Source organism: Nematocida parisii (assembly GCF_000250985.1).
Source record: "Nematocida parisii ERTm1 unplaced genomic scaffold supercont1.5, whole genome shotgun sequence".
In the NCBI taxonomy this organism is placed as follows: domain Eukaryota; kingdom Fungi; phylum Microsporidia; genus Nematocida; species Nematocida parisii.
Genome location: NW_013524650.1, coordinates 1 through 17,390, shown reverse-complemented (window position 1 = coordinate 17,390; position 17,390 = coordinate 1). Strand labels below are relative to the sequence as shown.

General features: G+C 33.1%; 8 protein-coding genes across 8 annotated transcripts; all 8 read left to right on the top strand.

The window, feature by feature from the left end:
- Positions 1-23: 23 nt before the first annotated feature.
- Positions 24-926, top strand: NEPG_01924 (uncharacterized protein; the record flags this gene model as incomplete). The annotated part of the gene is made up of 1 exon (XM_013204298.1): positions 24-926. The coding sequence occupies one exon, from the start codon at positions 24-26 to the stop codon at positions 924-926; it is 903 nt and encodes a 300-aa protein (XP_013059752.1).
- An 18-nt stretch (positions 927-944) lies between these two features.
- Positions 945-1,988, top strand: NEPG_01923 (uncharacterized protein; the record flags this gene model as incomplete). Its single annotated transcript, XM_013204297.1, has 1 exon — positions 945-1,988. One exon carries the CDS (start codon positions 945-947, stop codon positions 1,986-1,988), a length of 1,044 nt encoding a protein of 347 aa, XP_013059751.1.
- Positions 1,989-2,045: 57 nt separating this feature from the next.
- On the top strand, positions 2,046-2,717 carry NEPG_01922 (uncharacterized protein; the record flags this gene model as incomplete). Its single annotated transcript, XM_013204296.1, has 1 exon — positions 2,046-2,717. One exon carries the CDS (start codon positions 2,046-2,048, stop codon positions 2,568-2,570), a length of 525 nt encoding a protein of 174 aa, XP_013059750.1. The 3' UTR covers positions 2,571-2,717.
- A 686-nt stretch (positions 2,718-3,403) lies between these two features.
- Positions 3,404-6,563, top strand: NEPG_01921 (uncharacterized protein; the record flags this gene model as incomplete). Its single annotated transcript, XM_013204295.1, has 1 exon — positions 3,404-6,563. The coding sequence occupies one exon, from the start codon at positions 3,404-3,406 to the stop codon at positions 6,365-6,367; it is 2,964 nt and encodes a 987-aa protein (XP_013059749.1). The 3' UTR covers positions 6,368-6,563.
- A 517-nt stretch (positions 6,564-7,080) lies between these two features.
- On the top strand, positions 7,081-10,087 carry NEPG_01920 (uncharacterized protein). Its single transcript, XM_013204294.1, has one exon. It carries the CDS (start codon positions 7,125-7,127, stop codon positions 9,951-9,953), a length of 2,829 nt encoding a protein of 942 aa, XP_013059748.1. The 5' UTR covers positions 7,081-7,124; the 3' UTR covers positions 9,954-10,087.
- Positions 10,088-10,831: 744 nt separating this feature from the next.
- On the top strand, positions 10,832-12,911 carry NEPG_01919 (uncharacterized protein; the record flags this gene model as incomplete). The annotated part of the gene is made up of 1 exon (XM_013204293.1): positions 10,832-12,911. One exon carries the CDS (start codon positions 10,832-10,834, stop codon positions 12,653-12,655), a length of 1,824 nt encoding a protein of 607 aa, XP_013059747.1. The 3' UTR covers positions 12,656-12,911.
- Positions 12,912-13,055: 144 nt separating this feature from the next.
- Positions 13,056-13,969, top strand: NEPG_01918 (uncharacterized protein; the record flags this gene model as incomplete). The annotated part of the gene is made up of 1 exon (XM_013204292.1): positions 13,056-13,969. Exon 1 carries the CDS (start codon positions 13,085-13,087, stop codon positions 13,967-13,969), a length of 885 nt encoding a protein of 294 aa, XP_013059746.1. The 5' UTR covers positions 13,056-13,084.
- Positions 13,970-14,925: 956 nt separating this feature from the next.
- NEPG_01917 (uncharacterized protein) lies at positions 14,926-17,390 on the top strand (the record flags this gene model as incomplete). Its single annotated transcript, XM_013204291.1, has 1 exon — positions 14,926-17,390. A coding segment is annotated over one exon (2,465 nt), but the record flags the coding sequence as incomplete, so codon positions are not given.

Sequence of the window (17,390 nt, the reverse complement as noted above, 5' to 3'; positions counted from 1 at the left end):
ATAATTTCAACTCGAATTTAAATATGAAAGAGAGAGACAATATACTCAAAAAAAACAAAAACATGTGTATAGAAAGAAAAACATTAAATAAGAATAATATACTTATAATACTATTACTGACGATACACAGTATATATGCAAGATTAGACACAAGAGATGCTAGTACTATACAGAAAATGGAACTAGGAGATAAAGACAGCCTAGTAGTAATACACCCACAAGGCGGGCTTTCTCCATTCTATCAGTGTATTATGGAAAGAAGTGGGTATATAAAGAACTTACGGGGATATCTACATGCCATAGATGGGAGTGGAGACCAAGTTGGAGGGTATGGGTCTACTATACTCAAGGAGTCTAGTGAATACATGCAGGCATTCACACAGCAGCTGATTAATATGTTTCCTTCAGAAGATAGATATTTATCTATTGAGTCAGAGAGCCCAGACTCATTCACTCGGTTCTTAAGAAGGCATGAAGACAAGTCAGATAGTTTGAATTTATTGGCTTCTTTATTTCTTCTTTCGGAAGGGATAAATATTTCCATTGAAATAGTAGAGGATAAAGTGAATAAAAATAAAATACTTATTCTAAAGAAGAAAAAAGTAGAGAGACCAGAAGAAGAAGATAGAAATAGTAGTTCTGAATATGATGAGTTAGAGAAGAGAAAAACGAGCAGAAGAGAAGGATTTCACATCAACTTGCATATGAATATAAAGAAAAAAAACAAAGAAGGGAAGAATGTAGAGAGAACACCCCAAAAGAAAACAGAAGAGATAGTGAGCTTCTTCAAGAGTCTTGCCACCATTAATTCATCTTACTGCTTAAAAGTGCCAGAAGAGTTCTCAATGCCTACTACATATGAAGAGTTCTTAAAGGGAAATTTTCTGTGCAATCCGAAGTTCCTTATACAGTCGTACTTCTTTTAGTATATAGACAGTGTGGAGATGTATAGAGAGTTTGTGAGAGCGGTGTACGGGCTGCTGCGTGAACAAATATCAAACAAAGATGAGAAAAGGAGTGAGAATATAAGCATGGAGACAGGAAAGAAAGCACAGAAGGTGTTTGACAGTCTATTCATTAAACAGGACTCAGCCGAGCTGCCTAGCAAAGTGAAATATACTGAGGATTTTAGATTGGTTGAACATAAATTGAATGATGAACTACAGCCAATACCATATTTTGAGAGTGAAAAATTACCTATTTATGATGATGATTCTCCAGACAGCCATAATGTCTTTTTACAGGAATATATGCCATTATATAATCGAAAAACAGACGAGTTTATTAATGATAAATTGAGCGAGAATGACATTGTTATTGAGCCTGCTCTTCTATTTTTGTTCTTTTTATTTGCATTTGATTCTAGCACTGGGAGGTACGATATAAGCCACATGCCCAATCCATCGAAAGAACTAAAGAGATTCTTTGCTAAGTATAGCGATCCATTGCAGGTTATGGACTATACTATGTACAGAGAGTGGCACAGGGTTGTAAAGGACCTACCCAATAAAGACATTTCCTACCGTTTACATTCATCTGACAGCAGAAATGAAATTCAATTTGGTATACTAAACATGATATATGTTATGAGAGAAATAGCAGGTAAGAATGACACTAAAATTAATGAAAATATTGAATCTATAAAAATTATTATAAATAACTGGAATAAAGATTCCGATTCAGATAAAAATAAGCTTTTAATGGGTATACAAAAAATATGGATCTCACTCTCAAAAAACAAGAAAATTAAAACACAGTGTAATAAAATTTTTACAAAAAGATTAGAAAATAACATAATAGATATAGGTATGTATTCAAATTCGCCTTTAAAGATTATATATAAAAAGAAGGAGGAAGACCCGGGTTCTATTGTAATAGAGATGGATGATTTTAGTAGTTATGCTTGTTGGTTTCTATCGTATGAGAGGAACCATATTCCATGTGGGAGCCTCACGCCCACATCCGTGAAGTCTTATAGAGTTGCATAATTGGAAATCGAAACTATATAAGGCGAAAAATAATAAAAATTTGCATGAGTTTTAATAATGTTCAAGGGAGTAACCAACTATGCTGATAGTGATCATAATGGCCGTGTAAAATGCGAGGTTTCCGGGAATATGCTAAGAAATAAGGGCAGCAATGCCGAAAAACCATTATATGATATAAAAAAGATGTATACTGAATCAAAGAATTACATTGGATGCATTATGAGACAATACGCGAATCTATATCTAGACAAAATCTCGTATGCAATTAAAGGTGAGTACAGATTCATTAAAAGAATAAAGTATATTTTAAATAGTGAACACACTAACCCAAACGGCCTACTACTGTGTGGTAACCTAGAGACCATGCATTACAAGTATGAAATAACTAAAATATTTTTGGAAAAACACCGAAGTTATACTAAATCTTATAGAAATGCAATAGACATATCTAATACTATGGTGCAGTTTACAAGAAACCTTATAGGAAGTGTTCCAATTAATGAACACGCATTAAAGGAAAAATTTCAATCCAGTGGTATTTATGATGGCGAGTATAAAAATTGGTATCCTTGGATAGAATAGGATGTTTCTATGGATACGCCATCAAACAACAATTTACAGCCAAATACTTCAAATGCCGTATAATTAATAAAGAATGGCAGTTGAGGTATAGAAGAGTATGTGAAACTAGCGGGATATTTAGTTGAGACTTCATGCTTTATATCAATAATCAATAAACTATTTTGCATTAAACATACTTTTAACACCTCTATTTATATTTGATTATACTACTACTATGCAATAAACAATTAGTTTTACACCTATTTGTTGTTTTATACAACTAGATTGTTCTATTGTATTAATTATATTATGGTATGTCATGTATCACTTGGTATATTCTATTTCTGTTGTTTATGTAGTATATTTGTTATTTTACTACTTTATTCTATTCATTATTCTTTCACTATAGGTATTCAAAAGATTTAATTTTAATTTTAAATATTCTACTGCTATTCTATTATACATACACAGCAAAAAGAATAGAATATAAATAGAAGAAAGAGGAATAAAATTCAATCTATAATAAGAACAGGAGATACTAAAAAGTAAACACATAGGGAAATAGAGAACAGTGTGTCTTATTATAAAAATAGGATACACGGGAGGTATATACAATAAAGACAGTGTCACTTGGAGTTGATTCTGGCTAGTGATATAGTACGTAGTTAGGTGGTCCAAATTGGTACGCTATATAAGAACGAGTTATATTGGCATAGACAGGTATAGATTGGAATATATTGAGTGAGTTTGTGTGAGTAATACGCTTTGTTAAAGTATTAATGTATATATAAAATTGTTATAACAAGAAATAAAAAGCATAATAAGAATATAAAAATTTTAAAAATAATTAAGAGATGATAGGAAAAGAGAATATGCTTAAAAAGAACAATATTCTTATAATAACTCTACTAATAACAATGATACACCATACATGTGCGTTTCTGGATTCATTAAATACAAATCGGACACATGAAATAAAATTAGAGAACAACTTAGTAATAAATCCAGATGGTGGGCTTTCACCAAGCACGCATTATATGTCTTATTTATGTAAGTTCATGCACAACTTCCGAATGTACTGGCATGGTGTATACAGAGAGTGGTATTTAAAGAAGAAAAACAATAACTCAACAGAAAGTGAATATATCGGTGAGTATTATAAAAATTCACTAGAATGGAAAGTACACAATAATATAGACGAAGATACAGAGAAGAACAAGTATTTACAAGCATTTGCACAGCAATTAATTAATATGTTCCCATCAGAAGGTATACAATTGTCTATTGAGTCAGAGAAGAGTGACTCATTCACTCGATTTCTAAGAGAGTACAAAGACAAGTCAGATGGTTTATATGTTCTTGCTTCTTTATTTCTTCTCTCAGAAGGGATAAATATTCCCATTAAAATAGTAGAGGATAATAAAAAGAATGCTGGAAATAAAATGCTCGTTCTAAAAAAGAAAGAAACAGTGAGTCCAGAAGATAAATTCCATGTCAACTTGATTCTGGCTATAAAAAGTAAAACAGAAGAGGATAATACTGCTGAATCAGCATATCAGAAGAAAACAGAAGAGATAGTGAGCTTCTTCAAGAGTCTTGCCACCACTAATTCATCTTACTGCTTAAAAGTGCCAGAAGAGTTCTCAATGCCTACTACATATGAAGAGTTCTTAAAGGGGAATTTTCTGTGCAATCCGAAGTTCCTCATACAGTCGTACTTCTTTGAGTATATAGACAGTGTGGAGATGTATAGAGAGTTTGTGAGAGCGGTGTACGGGCTGCTGCGTGAACAAATATCAAACAAAGATGAGAAAAGGAGTGAGAATATAAGCATGGAGACAGGAAAGAAAGCACAGGAGGTGTTTGACAGGCTGTTTATAGATGAAGAAGTATTAAAAAAACAAATGAAAAACATAACCCGAAACCATTACGAATGCTTCTGTGAATTAAAAGAAAATAGAGATGCATGGGCGGGCACTCCATTTATAAATAGTGAGCTAAATTGCATATATATCCCCAAGTACCTTCGAAGAGAAAGCAGATTTAGTGTAAACATAAACGACAGACACGAGGCTCAAAATTCCCAGGACTGTATTCTTCTTTACGTATTTTTCTATTTTGCCTTTGATCCTGAAACTAAAATATATAACATAGACCACTTGCCAAATGCATCCAAAGACCTGAAGAACTTCTTTGCCAAATACAGCTATCCTGTAGAAAGCGTGGGTATTATTATGCAGTGCGAGTGGTGCAGGGTTGTATCACGCCCCCTTGAATTGAAAGATCGAGAGATTATTGACGATTCAACAATTAGCCACGGAGTACTAAACATGTTATATGTGATGTGTGATCTAGTGGGGAACACACCAGAAATAAAAAGCGCAATTAACTGTATAAAGGGCCTGCTTAACACAGATGTTAAGAATGACTACAGTGGCCTAAAAAACTGCATGCTGGAAGTATTTTCTTCTCTTTCCAGGAATAAAAAGGTAAAACTAGAGTGCAACTTCATTAAATATATGAAAAAGTACAATGAAGAAGTAAATGAAGATATAGAAGTAAAATTACAGGTTCTATATGATTTTGGCCAAGAGTGGCAAGGAATTCAATTTGAAACATCTAACTCATATAGAAACCCGCCCGTAGAGACAGTAAAAGAAGAGAATGAGGACACTGATGAATTGTGTTCTATTGATTCGCGCTCTGATGATTCTTTCAGCGAAATAGTATATACGATTAACAATGGCTATAAATTTGTAGACACTTACCAAAAAATGATTATAAATCAATTCATTATCTCCTCTTCCTCTACAAACCATACACGCTATGATTTAGAATATTCATTTGAGAAGAATAAAAAGAAAATAGTGGTTAATAAATGCGACACCCCAAACAGTCTAATGCTATGGGGCAGTCTAGACAGCCTGGAGTACAAGTCACACCTTGCCAAGCAGTTCCTAATCCACTCTAGTGGAGCTCTTTTAAACAGTAATACTCCCATGGTACGGTTCACTTCTAATCTCATAGGGAGTGCTCCCTTAAATGACTTAAGGAAAAGACAGCACATTCTGTCTGGCTGTGCATACAACGAGAACTACAAAACATACTACCCACAGCTTGAATATGATGTGTGCACTGTACCCAAGACAGAGCTGTCATTGGCAGGTTTGTATCCAATGATAGAAGTTCTGGTTAAAATGCGAGGAATAAAGTACTTCTCTGTTGTTCACTCGTGCTTATCGCTGCTGCATGTGTACAAGAGTGATATAGAAGTACTTTATGCTTTCTCAAATGTGTCCGTGCTTATTAATATAATAAAAGAAATTCAGTGGTCTAATAATAAAAAAGAAGAATATACACTGCAGCCTTCTCAATCCAAAAAACTAAATAGTGATTTGTCAAACAATCAAGGTATAGCATGTTTATATTATAAAAGGGCAAACAGACCGTCGATTTTTGATTATGTTCACCAAAATATGGCAGAGGCACTGCCTTCGCACAGTAAGTACAACCACAATATTATTTACATATGCTGGCTTTTTAGAATACTTGAGTCAAATTGGGGGTTTTTCAAAGTACATGATATTAAGCCACTGTACACACATATAGACCCGTCCAGTCTTTCAGACGAGTTTGTGGATGTTTTGGGTGACTGTCTGACCCCAGAGAATGCCAGGTCTGTTATAAAGTTTTTAGAAAAGAATAAATTAAGATTATACGGCAGCACGGATGAAAAGGAGTGCGAAAAGAAGCACCGGGCAATAGTATCTCTCTTTAGAAAGTGTACTACAAAAAAGCAGCCGGTCATAAATAAATAATGCTTAGTCATACACACTGCAAGTATGCAAAGTATATAATATGTGCATATAACAGCCAGTTCATACTCCATCACAGTGTCTGGGTTATTAAGGCATGTTTTAATTATGTGTGGTGTGTGCTTGTGTAGTAGTCTGTTTGTGGCGTGATGTGTAGTTATGTGTGGTGTATTAACTGTGTGATGTATTATAATTGGATATGTTTATATATATATTTATATAAGAGCAAATAAATAAACTTAAAATAAATTGTATAATAATATTTTTATTAGTGTACGTGTTACATATTGAATTGTTATATCTTTTATATAAACAGAATACTAAAAATAAAAAGAGAAAAGAGAAAGGAGAAGAGAAAGAAAAGAGAAGAGAAGAAAGAAGAAAGGAAGGAATGGGTAGAGATGGAGACTAAACAGAAAGAGAACAAATAAGGAGATAGAAGGCAAAGTATGTATTATAGGGCGTAGCAGTATATTTAATCCAAAGAGCCAATGTGTTATTGTAAATACTGCTATACTATGAAACATACGAATCAAATAGTGTACCAATCAAATAATGACCAATTAATTAGGCGAAGTTGATTTGATCAATCAATATAACGAAGAACAGTATTTGATTGGTCCGTTAAGAGGTAAGCAACAACCAATTAGTTGAAAGACCCCTCTAAATTAAGATATAAATATCAATATAACCTGAACGTTAATTAGATTAAATTAGAAAAAACGAATCGGGTAATAAAAAATATTTTTTTATTCCCAGAATGAAAAACCGTATGATCATAAAGCTACTAGTGATGATGTACACAGTGTGTGCAAGACTAGAGATGAGTGGTATACAAAATATATGTGAAACCCCATTTAGTATAAATAAAAACATACTAATCAATCACAATGGACCGCTAAACCCACTCAGAACGTACATCATGCACAAGAGCAGTTATATATACAACAAGCGGATGTTTTCACAGGAAATATATACTGATTATAGTCTGAAGAAAAGTGCAAAATCAACAGAGAATGAGCATTTCTATATATATACCAGAAACCCAGAAAATGATAAAGCATATAAATTTAATAATAATAGGCGTAGATATACCCCTAATTATTTATATTACTACCACAAAACAATGATTTATATGTTTCCGTGTGAAAATAATAATCTTTCTATTGAGCCATGTAGAAACGACTCTTTCACACGATTTCTAAGAGCGCACTGCAACGAGGTGGACAGTCTGTATCTTCTTGCTGCACTGCTGCTTCTTTCAGAGGGTATTGATGTTCCTATTGCTATAGAAAAAAATATACATAGTGGTGAGAGAATACTTTTAAAATTTGATTTTGACGAATTTTCCTTTATTGACCTGCCTTTATGGTTGGAAAGCATAGTGCCCAAAGAGGCAGATCAGCAGATGCACGATGCAAACAGTGTATCAGAAGACATTGATCTATACATACGCCAGGAGAATATTATGCATGAAGTGGAAAGAATGATGGTATACCAGAAGGAAGCAGAAAAGATTGTGCAGTTTTTTAAGAGTCTGTGTATAGAGCCTTTTTTATCTGATTTAGAAAAGTGTAGAGAACCAGAAACACAAAGTAATTTTAATCTGGGTTATTTTCTTGACAGTCCAGGATTCCTTATACAATCTTATATTTTTGAGTACATAGACAATGTAGAGCAGTACAAGCTGTTTTTAGACAGTGTACATATGTTGCTACAGAAATTATTATACTACATGGAAACAAAACCATCAGAGCAACAAAAAAACTTGATTAAGGAAATTATAGATTATTACTTTATAGATAAGAACGGTTTATATGAAGATATGCACCTAAATCATATTATAGACATGTGCAGCCTAAAATATAAAATAGACAGATCTTCAATTCTTCCATTCACAAGTATAGAAATGGTACCTTCCTACACCCGTGTGCCAGAGAATGAATACAATCCAGAGAGCATAGAGGACTTTGTACAAGACGAGACATTACAGTACAACAACCATGTGGAGACAATGCTTTTGAATCTGTTCACGTGTCTTACATACAATCCAGAAACCAATCTATGTTCAACTGAGCATATGCGCGGTGCCTCTGTAGGCCTAAAAGTATTTTTTAATAAATATTCAGTACCCACAGAGAGTGCAAGCCAGGAAAAACACAGAGACTGGTGCAGAGTTGTATCAAGGTTAAACAATCCAAGCATTAGATATGTAAGAGAGAGTAGAACAGAGCTGTGTGGTGGGCTAGAGAACATTCTATATGTGATATATGAGCTGTTTGGTGAAAATATTAATATAAGAGCTGCTATAGAAGGTACAATTAACAGTTCACACAATAGAAGGGCAGAAAGAGTAGAGAGCATAAAAGAATTATTTTTAAATATTCTTACTTGTCTCGCCACTAGTCACAAAATCAGTATTGAATCATCAGGGCTAGAATACTTACCTACTGAGAATCTGATATTTGGTATGTTTGGAAGCATTGTACTTGGTTTTGAGGCTAAGGGTAAAAAAGAGAGTATAAAACTAGACATTTTGTCTAAGTATTCTAAATTTTCTCTTGTGTCTGATTTCAGTGCCTTTTCAGAAGATGCAAAAAATGAGCTAATGGATATGCAAAGAATATATAATTATGCAAGAAACTATATTAAAATAATTTTTTGGAATTATTTAAATAATAGCATAGAACGGCTTAATAAAAAACTGCCAGCTCAAAACTACAGTGCAATTGTTGGCATGCTAGATCAAATGAAGATATCAGCAAACTATATTTTCTTATGTGGGCGTATAAACTCTCTATGGTATAAAATGTCGATTATAAATTATCGTTTAATGTACAATACTATCAACAAATTGCCAGAGAGTAATCACTTATTACGGATTACATCAAATATTATAGGGAGTGCTCGTCTTGATAATCCAAGAGAAAGAAAGATGATTTTACTAATCCCATTTATATGCAATTGTAACCATAAAAAATACTTTCCAAGTATTAAGTATAATACATATAATCTTCTCATATCTGAGCTTGGAGTTATTGATGTGAGAAACGCACTAAGTATTTTAATAGATATAAGCAAAACAAAGGAGTCCTTTCAAAAGTGCTTTAAAAATATATTGGCACATGCTATTTGCTACAGGAAATTATTTGGCATATTTGGATCATATAGGTCATTTGAAATAATGTGTGTTAAACTAGTTAAAAAGTATAAGCTTGTAACATTAACATGGACATTACAGCGTATAAAATCATCCAGAGTAGATCGTAATAATGTGTTAGATGCGATTTGTTTCTTATGGCTATCATATGCATGCATAAATACCCCATATAATTTAGAAGTAATTTATCATCTATATACAAACATAGATCCATTGAAGATTACCAGCAGGTGTATAGCGCATATGACAAGTATAAGAGGAATGGACTTTAATCGTATTTTGATGGTTCTTGAGAAAGAAAAAGGCTCGCTGGTTTTAGAGACGAATGCAGAAAGTATAGAAAAATACGAAAGAATAAAAAAACATTTTCAAAGCTGTGCTACGTCTGTAGTTCCTGGAGGTTCTTCAATCAATCCAATTACTATATGAACAAGAAAGCACTCAAATGAGTAGACTGTAGTTCTATTGCAGTTTTTATAAGCACATATATATTATAAAACCCAAATTATTATTAATTAGACTGGAGTGTAGTATATATTGTGTACATTCAATAAATAACTGGATTTATATAGTTTACTATTTATATGGCTAGGGCATTGTACTCTATTGTGTACTCATTAATGTATGCAGTTAAGGATAGCATTCACAGGTATTTCTTTTGTAATATATTTAACAATTCGTATTATACCACGGCAAAGGTCTATAATAAGTAAGTTTTGATTATTGTCCACTGGAATCTTATTTTTATTTCTATATAATTTCAAAGCACTCTTACAAATACTAAAGAGAATAATGCAATGCAAAAAGTAAAAATATTAATAGGCCATGCTATTATATATAAATATATATAATTTAGGATTTCTATATTTTAAGGAAATATTTTAACCTCTGTCATATGAATAAAGAACATAAGTCTTATAAGTCAGTTTCACTTCCAGATAGAATAATAAAAAGAAAAAAGAAAGAAATAATAAAAAGAAGGGAGAAGAGAAGAGAGAAGGGAGGAATGGGTAGAGAACAAATAAGAAGATAGAAGGCAAAGTGTGTATTAAAGAGTGTAGCAGTATATTTAATCCAGACAACCAATCTTATTGTAGTATAGCTGGAATAAATTAGATGAGCATTTAAATAGGAGATGGTATGAATTGCAATAAGTAACCAATCAAAGAATAGTTCGTGTTATACATGCAATCAGGCACGCCTATAAGTGTTTATTATGCATTGACCAATCAATAGTAAAGATAGCACGGAGTTATTAAAAACAAAATATATATATCTTTAAATTTATTTCTAGGGTGAACAATAATATGATTATAAAGCTACTAGTGATGATGTACACGATATGTGCAAGACTTGAGTTGAGTGATATAAAAAGCATAGGAGAATCCGTAGTTATTGAAGAAGGTAACTTGGTAATACATCCAGATGGATCACTTAGTCCATCCAGAGCAGACATTATGCGCAAGTGCGAATATATACATAACAAACGATTATATGCATACGAAATAGACACGATGCATAAATTGATAAAAACATATGAAAATGGCGAAGAAATTTATGAATACGAAAAAGAGCCAGTCAAAGACAAAGCGTATGATGATATATATGACCCGAAAAAATTTAAAGCAAAGAATGATTATTTTCTTAGATTTCATACACATCTAATCAATATGTTTCCATGCGCGGATGGTGCACTTTCCATCATAGCAGGAAGACTGGATGCACCCACTTCTTTTCTGCTAAAAGATGAAGTGCAGCCACAGAGTATGAACATCCTGGCAGCCCTTTTCCTCCTGTCTGAGCAGGTGGATATTCCTATTACTGTAAAAGAAGAAAAAGGAAAAGAGAAAAAACTTATTCTGACAAGTGTTAACAGAGAAACTGCATATATTGACCAGAGCCTAGTACTTTATGTAAACAAGAAAAATTCAGAAGAAAAAATTAAAACTTACCATACAGAAACAGTTAAACTTATTAACTTTATGAAACACTATGCAGGAGATGCAATAACTTACATACAAAAAGAAGGCTACACTGAGCCAACTACATATGAGCAGTTCATGGAAGGAAAGTTCTTAAGTACCGTGCAGTTCCTTATTCAGTCGTACATATACGAGTTTATTGATACAAAAGAAAATTACATTAAATTTGTAAATGCTGTATATACTCTTTTGAATGACCAGATAGTAAATGACAATAAATCTATTTCAAAAAATAAAAAAAAGTCATACAAAAGAGTATTTAACAAGTGCTTTATACAAGAAAGTGCACGGAAAAGTAAAATCGACCACACTAAGAACATTTGCGATCTTAAGGATACAATAGACAAGTATAGAATATTTCCATTCATGGATTCATCACAGCTTCCATCTTATGATCGGGTTAAAGCATATGATCGGGAAAAGGACGAGTTCATAAACGATGAAAGCAGAAAGTACTCCAACTGTGTAGAAGCAGCTCTGCTAGGACTTGTGTGCTGTTTAGTATATGATCCAAATAAAAAGAAGTACAATACAGACCATCTGCCCGACAATGAAGAAACTAAGCCACTGAAAGACTTCTTTAAAAAGTATTCTGAGCCAAGAGAAACCACTGACTATGAAATGCACGAGGATTGGTGTAGAGTGATAGCAGACTTGAAGAATGGCAAGATTCTTTACTTAAAGGAGAAGAATGAGCTGGACAGCAGTTTGTTGAATATTCTCTATGTTGTATCGGACATAACTGGAAGCAAAGAAGAAGTAGTTAAAGAAATTAAGTGCTTAGAAAAGCTTCTTTCTAATAAGAATATTAATGATAAGCTTGATATAGAAGAAAGCTTGACTACAATGTTCAAGGAGCTATCAAATAACAAGAATCTTGATGTAGAGTGTGACAAATTTACAGTAGATACACGAGAAGATAATAATCTGGACTTATTTGGTGAGTTTAAGCTAATATATACTTTTAATGAGAAAAAAAATGGAATATTAGTGAAGATAACTCCTGGTCATTCCTCATTAAGCTTATTGGAAGACCTATTATCTAGTGAAGACAAAAATATTATTAAAAAAAAGTTGACTGAAATGCAAAATACTTATAGTAATATAGAGAGTTACACTGCATACATGATGCGATCCGCCTGGAGATAGGCGCACTATCTCAAGTATCGACAGACAGTTTGGTCGATGCGCTTCTTGGGGGGAAGTTACCTAAACACGCATGGAGGACTCTGTTCCGGGACTATCCCGAGACTAAGGCCCAGTGCGTAGACCGTAGCGTGAGTACTACTCGCGCGGTGGCACGTTATCTCAGTGCCATCATCCCATTGAGGAGTGACCGTATAAAGTCCTACTTTATAAGCCACGTTCCTCCACCCCTAGCAGTCAAAGACATTAACTTGTTACGGCCGCCCTAGGGGCAGGAGGAACGGCTTAGAGAGAATAGGAAGAGAGTGTGTGGCGCTCGACGTCCATCCGTTTGAGGCCCCTCGAAACTTATATCAATAAACTGTTTTAAGATAAAAAAAAAAAACAACTGCATACACAATTAGACAGTATATAAACATAGAACTTGCTAAGATGGAGCAAAAATCTGTATTTAGCCGGATTAAAGAAAGTATTAAAAATAACCATGATAATATAAATGATATTTTCCTTCATGGGATGATTCGATCAGTTGAACAAAAAGTAAACATTGTTAAATACTTCTTGATTATGAATGTAAAGAATACTCTACCAAAAAACAATTCACTAGTTCGGTTTACCAATAATCTTATAGGAAGTACTCCACTTGATGATTTTGAAACAAGAGAACATATGCTGCTTTATTGCATGCTTAATAGAGACAGCAAGAACTACTATCCAAGAATTGAGAGCTGCTGGGAAAAGGTTTCTAGAATTGCTGTATATAATTGTAGTAAAATAGTTAGTGGCATCTTATATGATTCAAACTATTCCCTAGATGTTAAATTAGAATGCTTTAAAAAGTTGATGATGGTCTTGGCAAATAATAATAATAAGCGTGCTATTATTACAGAATCTTTCTTAATTAACAATATAGTGAATTTTTCTATAAAGACTAATAAGTCAACTGAAATACTTTTAGAGCTTATAAAGATAATATATGAAACAGTTATGCAGCCAGATGGATCAAATATATTTGTTATTTACTTAAGATGGATTGTCAAAGTAGGATCTGGTAATTATTGCAATTTAAAAGATAAGAAAGTGATTATAAAGATTCTAATGAATCAAATAGATGTTAATTATAATTTTAATCTAGATAACAAATGGGATAGTTGGATTCGTGTCAATTATTTCAATATATTGGAAAAATTAAAAACGAGTAAGAATCTATTCTGTGATGAAGAATACCCAGAAATTGTTGAAAAATACGACTGTCTTATGAGCAAAATAAGCGAAATTATTGAATTGAACAAAAAAAGACGTTCTAGAGCCTCTTGAATCGTTTTACACATAGAAATGCATAAGTGAATATTGAATCTGGTGTACTCATGAGAAATAACACCATTATTACCCTGCTACATAGCCAAGATAGAGAAGAGAGTGAAAGGAGAGAGCGGTGAGAGCTATTCATTGTGTTTAGGAAGCGGTTTAAGTGTGCACAGATTCGTAGTCCGAGGGGCACAGCAGTGCTAGACCTGGTGCTGTAGTAAGCCATCTCTACTCCTTTGAGTCTCTCTCTAAATTAGAATAGATGTTTGGGTTAAATAGTTGCAAGTTGTTTTACTGTGCTGTATGCTATGACTAGCACAAATATAGCACTGCATGAGTTATCTGAATATTTACATAAACATGGCAGTATAAATTCAATTGATGTTACGGTCTATAGATACATATTCAAATTCAATAAATTTTGGAATTCTATATTTAAGGAAGTATTTTAACTGCTGTATGAGCAAAACAAATAGGGTGCAGGAACCAGTTTTATAACCCGATAAAATAAATTGTATAATAATATTTTTATTAGTGTACGTGTTACATATTGAATTATTATACCTTCTATATAAACAGAATAATAAAAAGAAAAAGAGAAGAGAAGAGAAGGAAGGGAAGAGAAAAAGGAGGAATGAGAAGGGAAGAGAAAGAAAAGAGAAGGAGACTAAACAGAAAGAGAAAAAATGAGGAGATAGAAGGCAAAGTGTGTATTAAAGAGTGTAGCAGTATATTTAATCCAAAGAGCCAATGTGTTATTGTAAATATTGCTATACTATGAAACATACGAATCAAATAGTGTACCAATCAAATAATGACCAATTAATTAGGCCAAGTTGATTTGATCAATCAATATAACGGAGAACGGTATTTGATTAGTCCGTTAAGAGGTAAGCAACAACCAATTAGTTGAAAGACCCCTCTAAATTAAAATATAAATATCAAAATAAAAGATCATTAATTAGATGAAATTAAAAAAAACGAATCGGGTAATAAAAAATATTTTATTTATTACCCGAATGAAAAACGGTATGATCATAAAACTGTTATTGGCGATGTACACAGTGTATGCAAGACTTGAACTGAGTGATATAAAGACAATAGGAGATTCAGTAGTTATTGAAGAAGATAGCTTGTTAATACATCCAGACGGACCATTAAATCCGCACAGAGGATATATCATGCACAAGAGCGGATGTATGTACAACAAACGATTATATGCGCCAGAAATAAACACAATGTATAAATTGGAGAAAAAATATGAAAATTACGAAACAATTTATACTTATACAAGAGAGCCAGTAAATGACCTGGCATATGATGATATTTGTGTGGACACAAAAAAGAATGAGTATCTCACACAGTCCCATGCACTGCTAGTCAAAATGTTTCCTTCGACCGACGGGTCATTTTCTATTGTATCAGGAAGACAGGATTCAATTTATTCATTTCTTATAAAAGATAGAGTAAAGCCAGAGTGCATGTACATTATGGCAGCCCTTTTCCTTCTGTCTGAGCAGGTGGACGTTTCTTTTACTATAGAAACAAAGAAAAAAGAGAAAAAACTTGTTCTAAAAAGTGCAGATGGAACAACTGCATACATTAACCAGCCAAGAACAAACGAAAATTTACTGAGTCTTATTGAGTTTCTAAAAAAGTATATAGACAACGAAGGGGTGAATCCAAGTGCAATGAAAGGACTGTTCACCGCGCCAACTACGTATGAGCAGTTCATGACAGGCGAATTTTTGAACACATCCGAGTTCCTTATTCAGTCGTATATATACGAGTTTATTGACACAAAAGAAAATTACATTAAATTTGTAGAGGCTGTATATACTCTTTTGAATGACCAGATAAAAAATAAAAAGTCATACAAAAGAGTACTGAATAAGTGCTTTGTAAAAGAAGGTGCACGGCAAAGTAAAATCGACCACACTAAGAACATTTGCGATCTTAAGGATACAATAGACAAGTATAAAATATTTCCATTCATGGATTCATCACAGCTTCCGTCCTATACTCGGGTTAAAGCATATGATCGGGAAAGGGGCGAGTTCATAAACAATGAAAGCAGAAAGTACTCCAACTGTGTAGAAGCAGGTATACTAGGACTAGTCTGCTGTTTAGTATATGATCCAAATAAAAAGAAGTACAATACAGACCATCTGCCCGACAATAAAGAAACTAAGCCACTGAAAGACTTCTTTAAAAAGTACACTGAGCCAAGAGAAACCACTGACTATGAAATGCACGAAGATTGGTGTAGAGTGATAGCAGATTTGAAGAATGACAAGATTCTTTACTTAAGGGAAGGAACTAATGAGCTGGACAGTAGTTTGTTGAACGTTCTTTATGTTGTATCGGATATAACTGGAAGCAAAGAAGAAGTGGTTAAAGAAATTGAGCACATAGAAGAACTTCTTTCTAATAAGAAGGTTGATGATAAGCTTGATATAGAAGAAAGCTTGACTACAATATTCAAGGAGCTATCAAATAATAAGAATCTTAATGCAGAGTGTGACAAATTTATAGTAGGTACACGAGAAGATAAAAAGATGGACTTATTTGGTAAGTTTAAGCTAGTATATACTTTCAATGAGAAAAAAAATGGAATATTAGTAGGAATAGATTCTGGGCATTGTACAATAAGATTATTAAAAAACTTATTGTCTAGTGAAGAGAAAAATATTATTAAAGAAAAGCTGACTGAAATACAGAATACTTATAGTAGTATAGAGAGTTACACAGCATGCACAATTAGACAGTACATAAACATAGAACTTGCTAAGATGGAAGAGGGGTATGCATTGGGCCGAATTCAAGAAAGTATTAAAAATAACCATGATAATATAAATGATATTTTACTTCACGGGATGATTCGATCTGTTAAACAAAAAGCAAGGATTGTTAAATACTTCTTGGCCGTGCACGTAAAGAATATTCTACCAAAAAATAATTTACTAGTTCGGTTTACCAATAATCTTATAGGAAGCACTCCATTGGATGATCGAGCAACAAGAGAAGATATTTTGGTTTTTTACTTGCTTAATAAAGACAGTAAGGGCTACTATCCAAGAATTGAGAGCTGCTGGGAAGAGGTTACTACAATCGTTCGATATAATTTTCGTACAATAGTTAGTGACATCTTACATAACCCGAATTATTCCATAGATGTTAAATTAGAGTGCTTTAAAAGGTTGATGATGGTCGTGGCAAATAATAATAATAAGCGTGCTATTATTACAAGTTTTATCTTACTTAAAAGTATAGTGAATTGTTCTATAAAGGCTAATGAACCAACTAAAACGCTTTTAGAGTTCATAAAGATAATAGATGAAACAGTTATGCAGCCAGATGGATCAAATATGTTTTGTATTTGCTTAATGTGGATTGTCAATGTAGGAACAGATAATTATTACATTTTAGA

Coding starts and splice junctions, on each gene's coding strand:
- NEPG_01920 (XM_013204294.1), top strand. CDS start 7,125: ATGAAAAACCGTATGATCATAAAGCTACTAGTGATGATGTACACAGTG.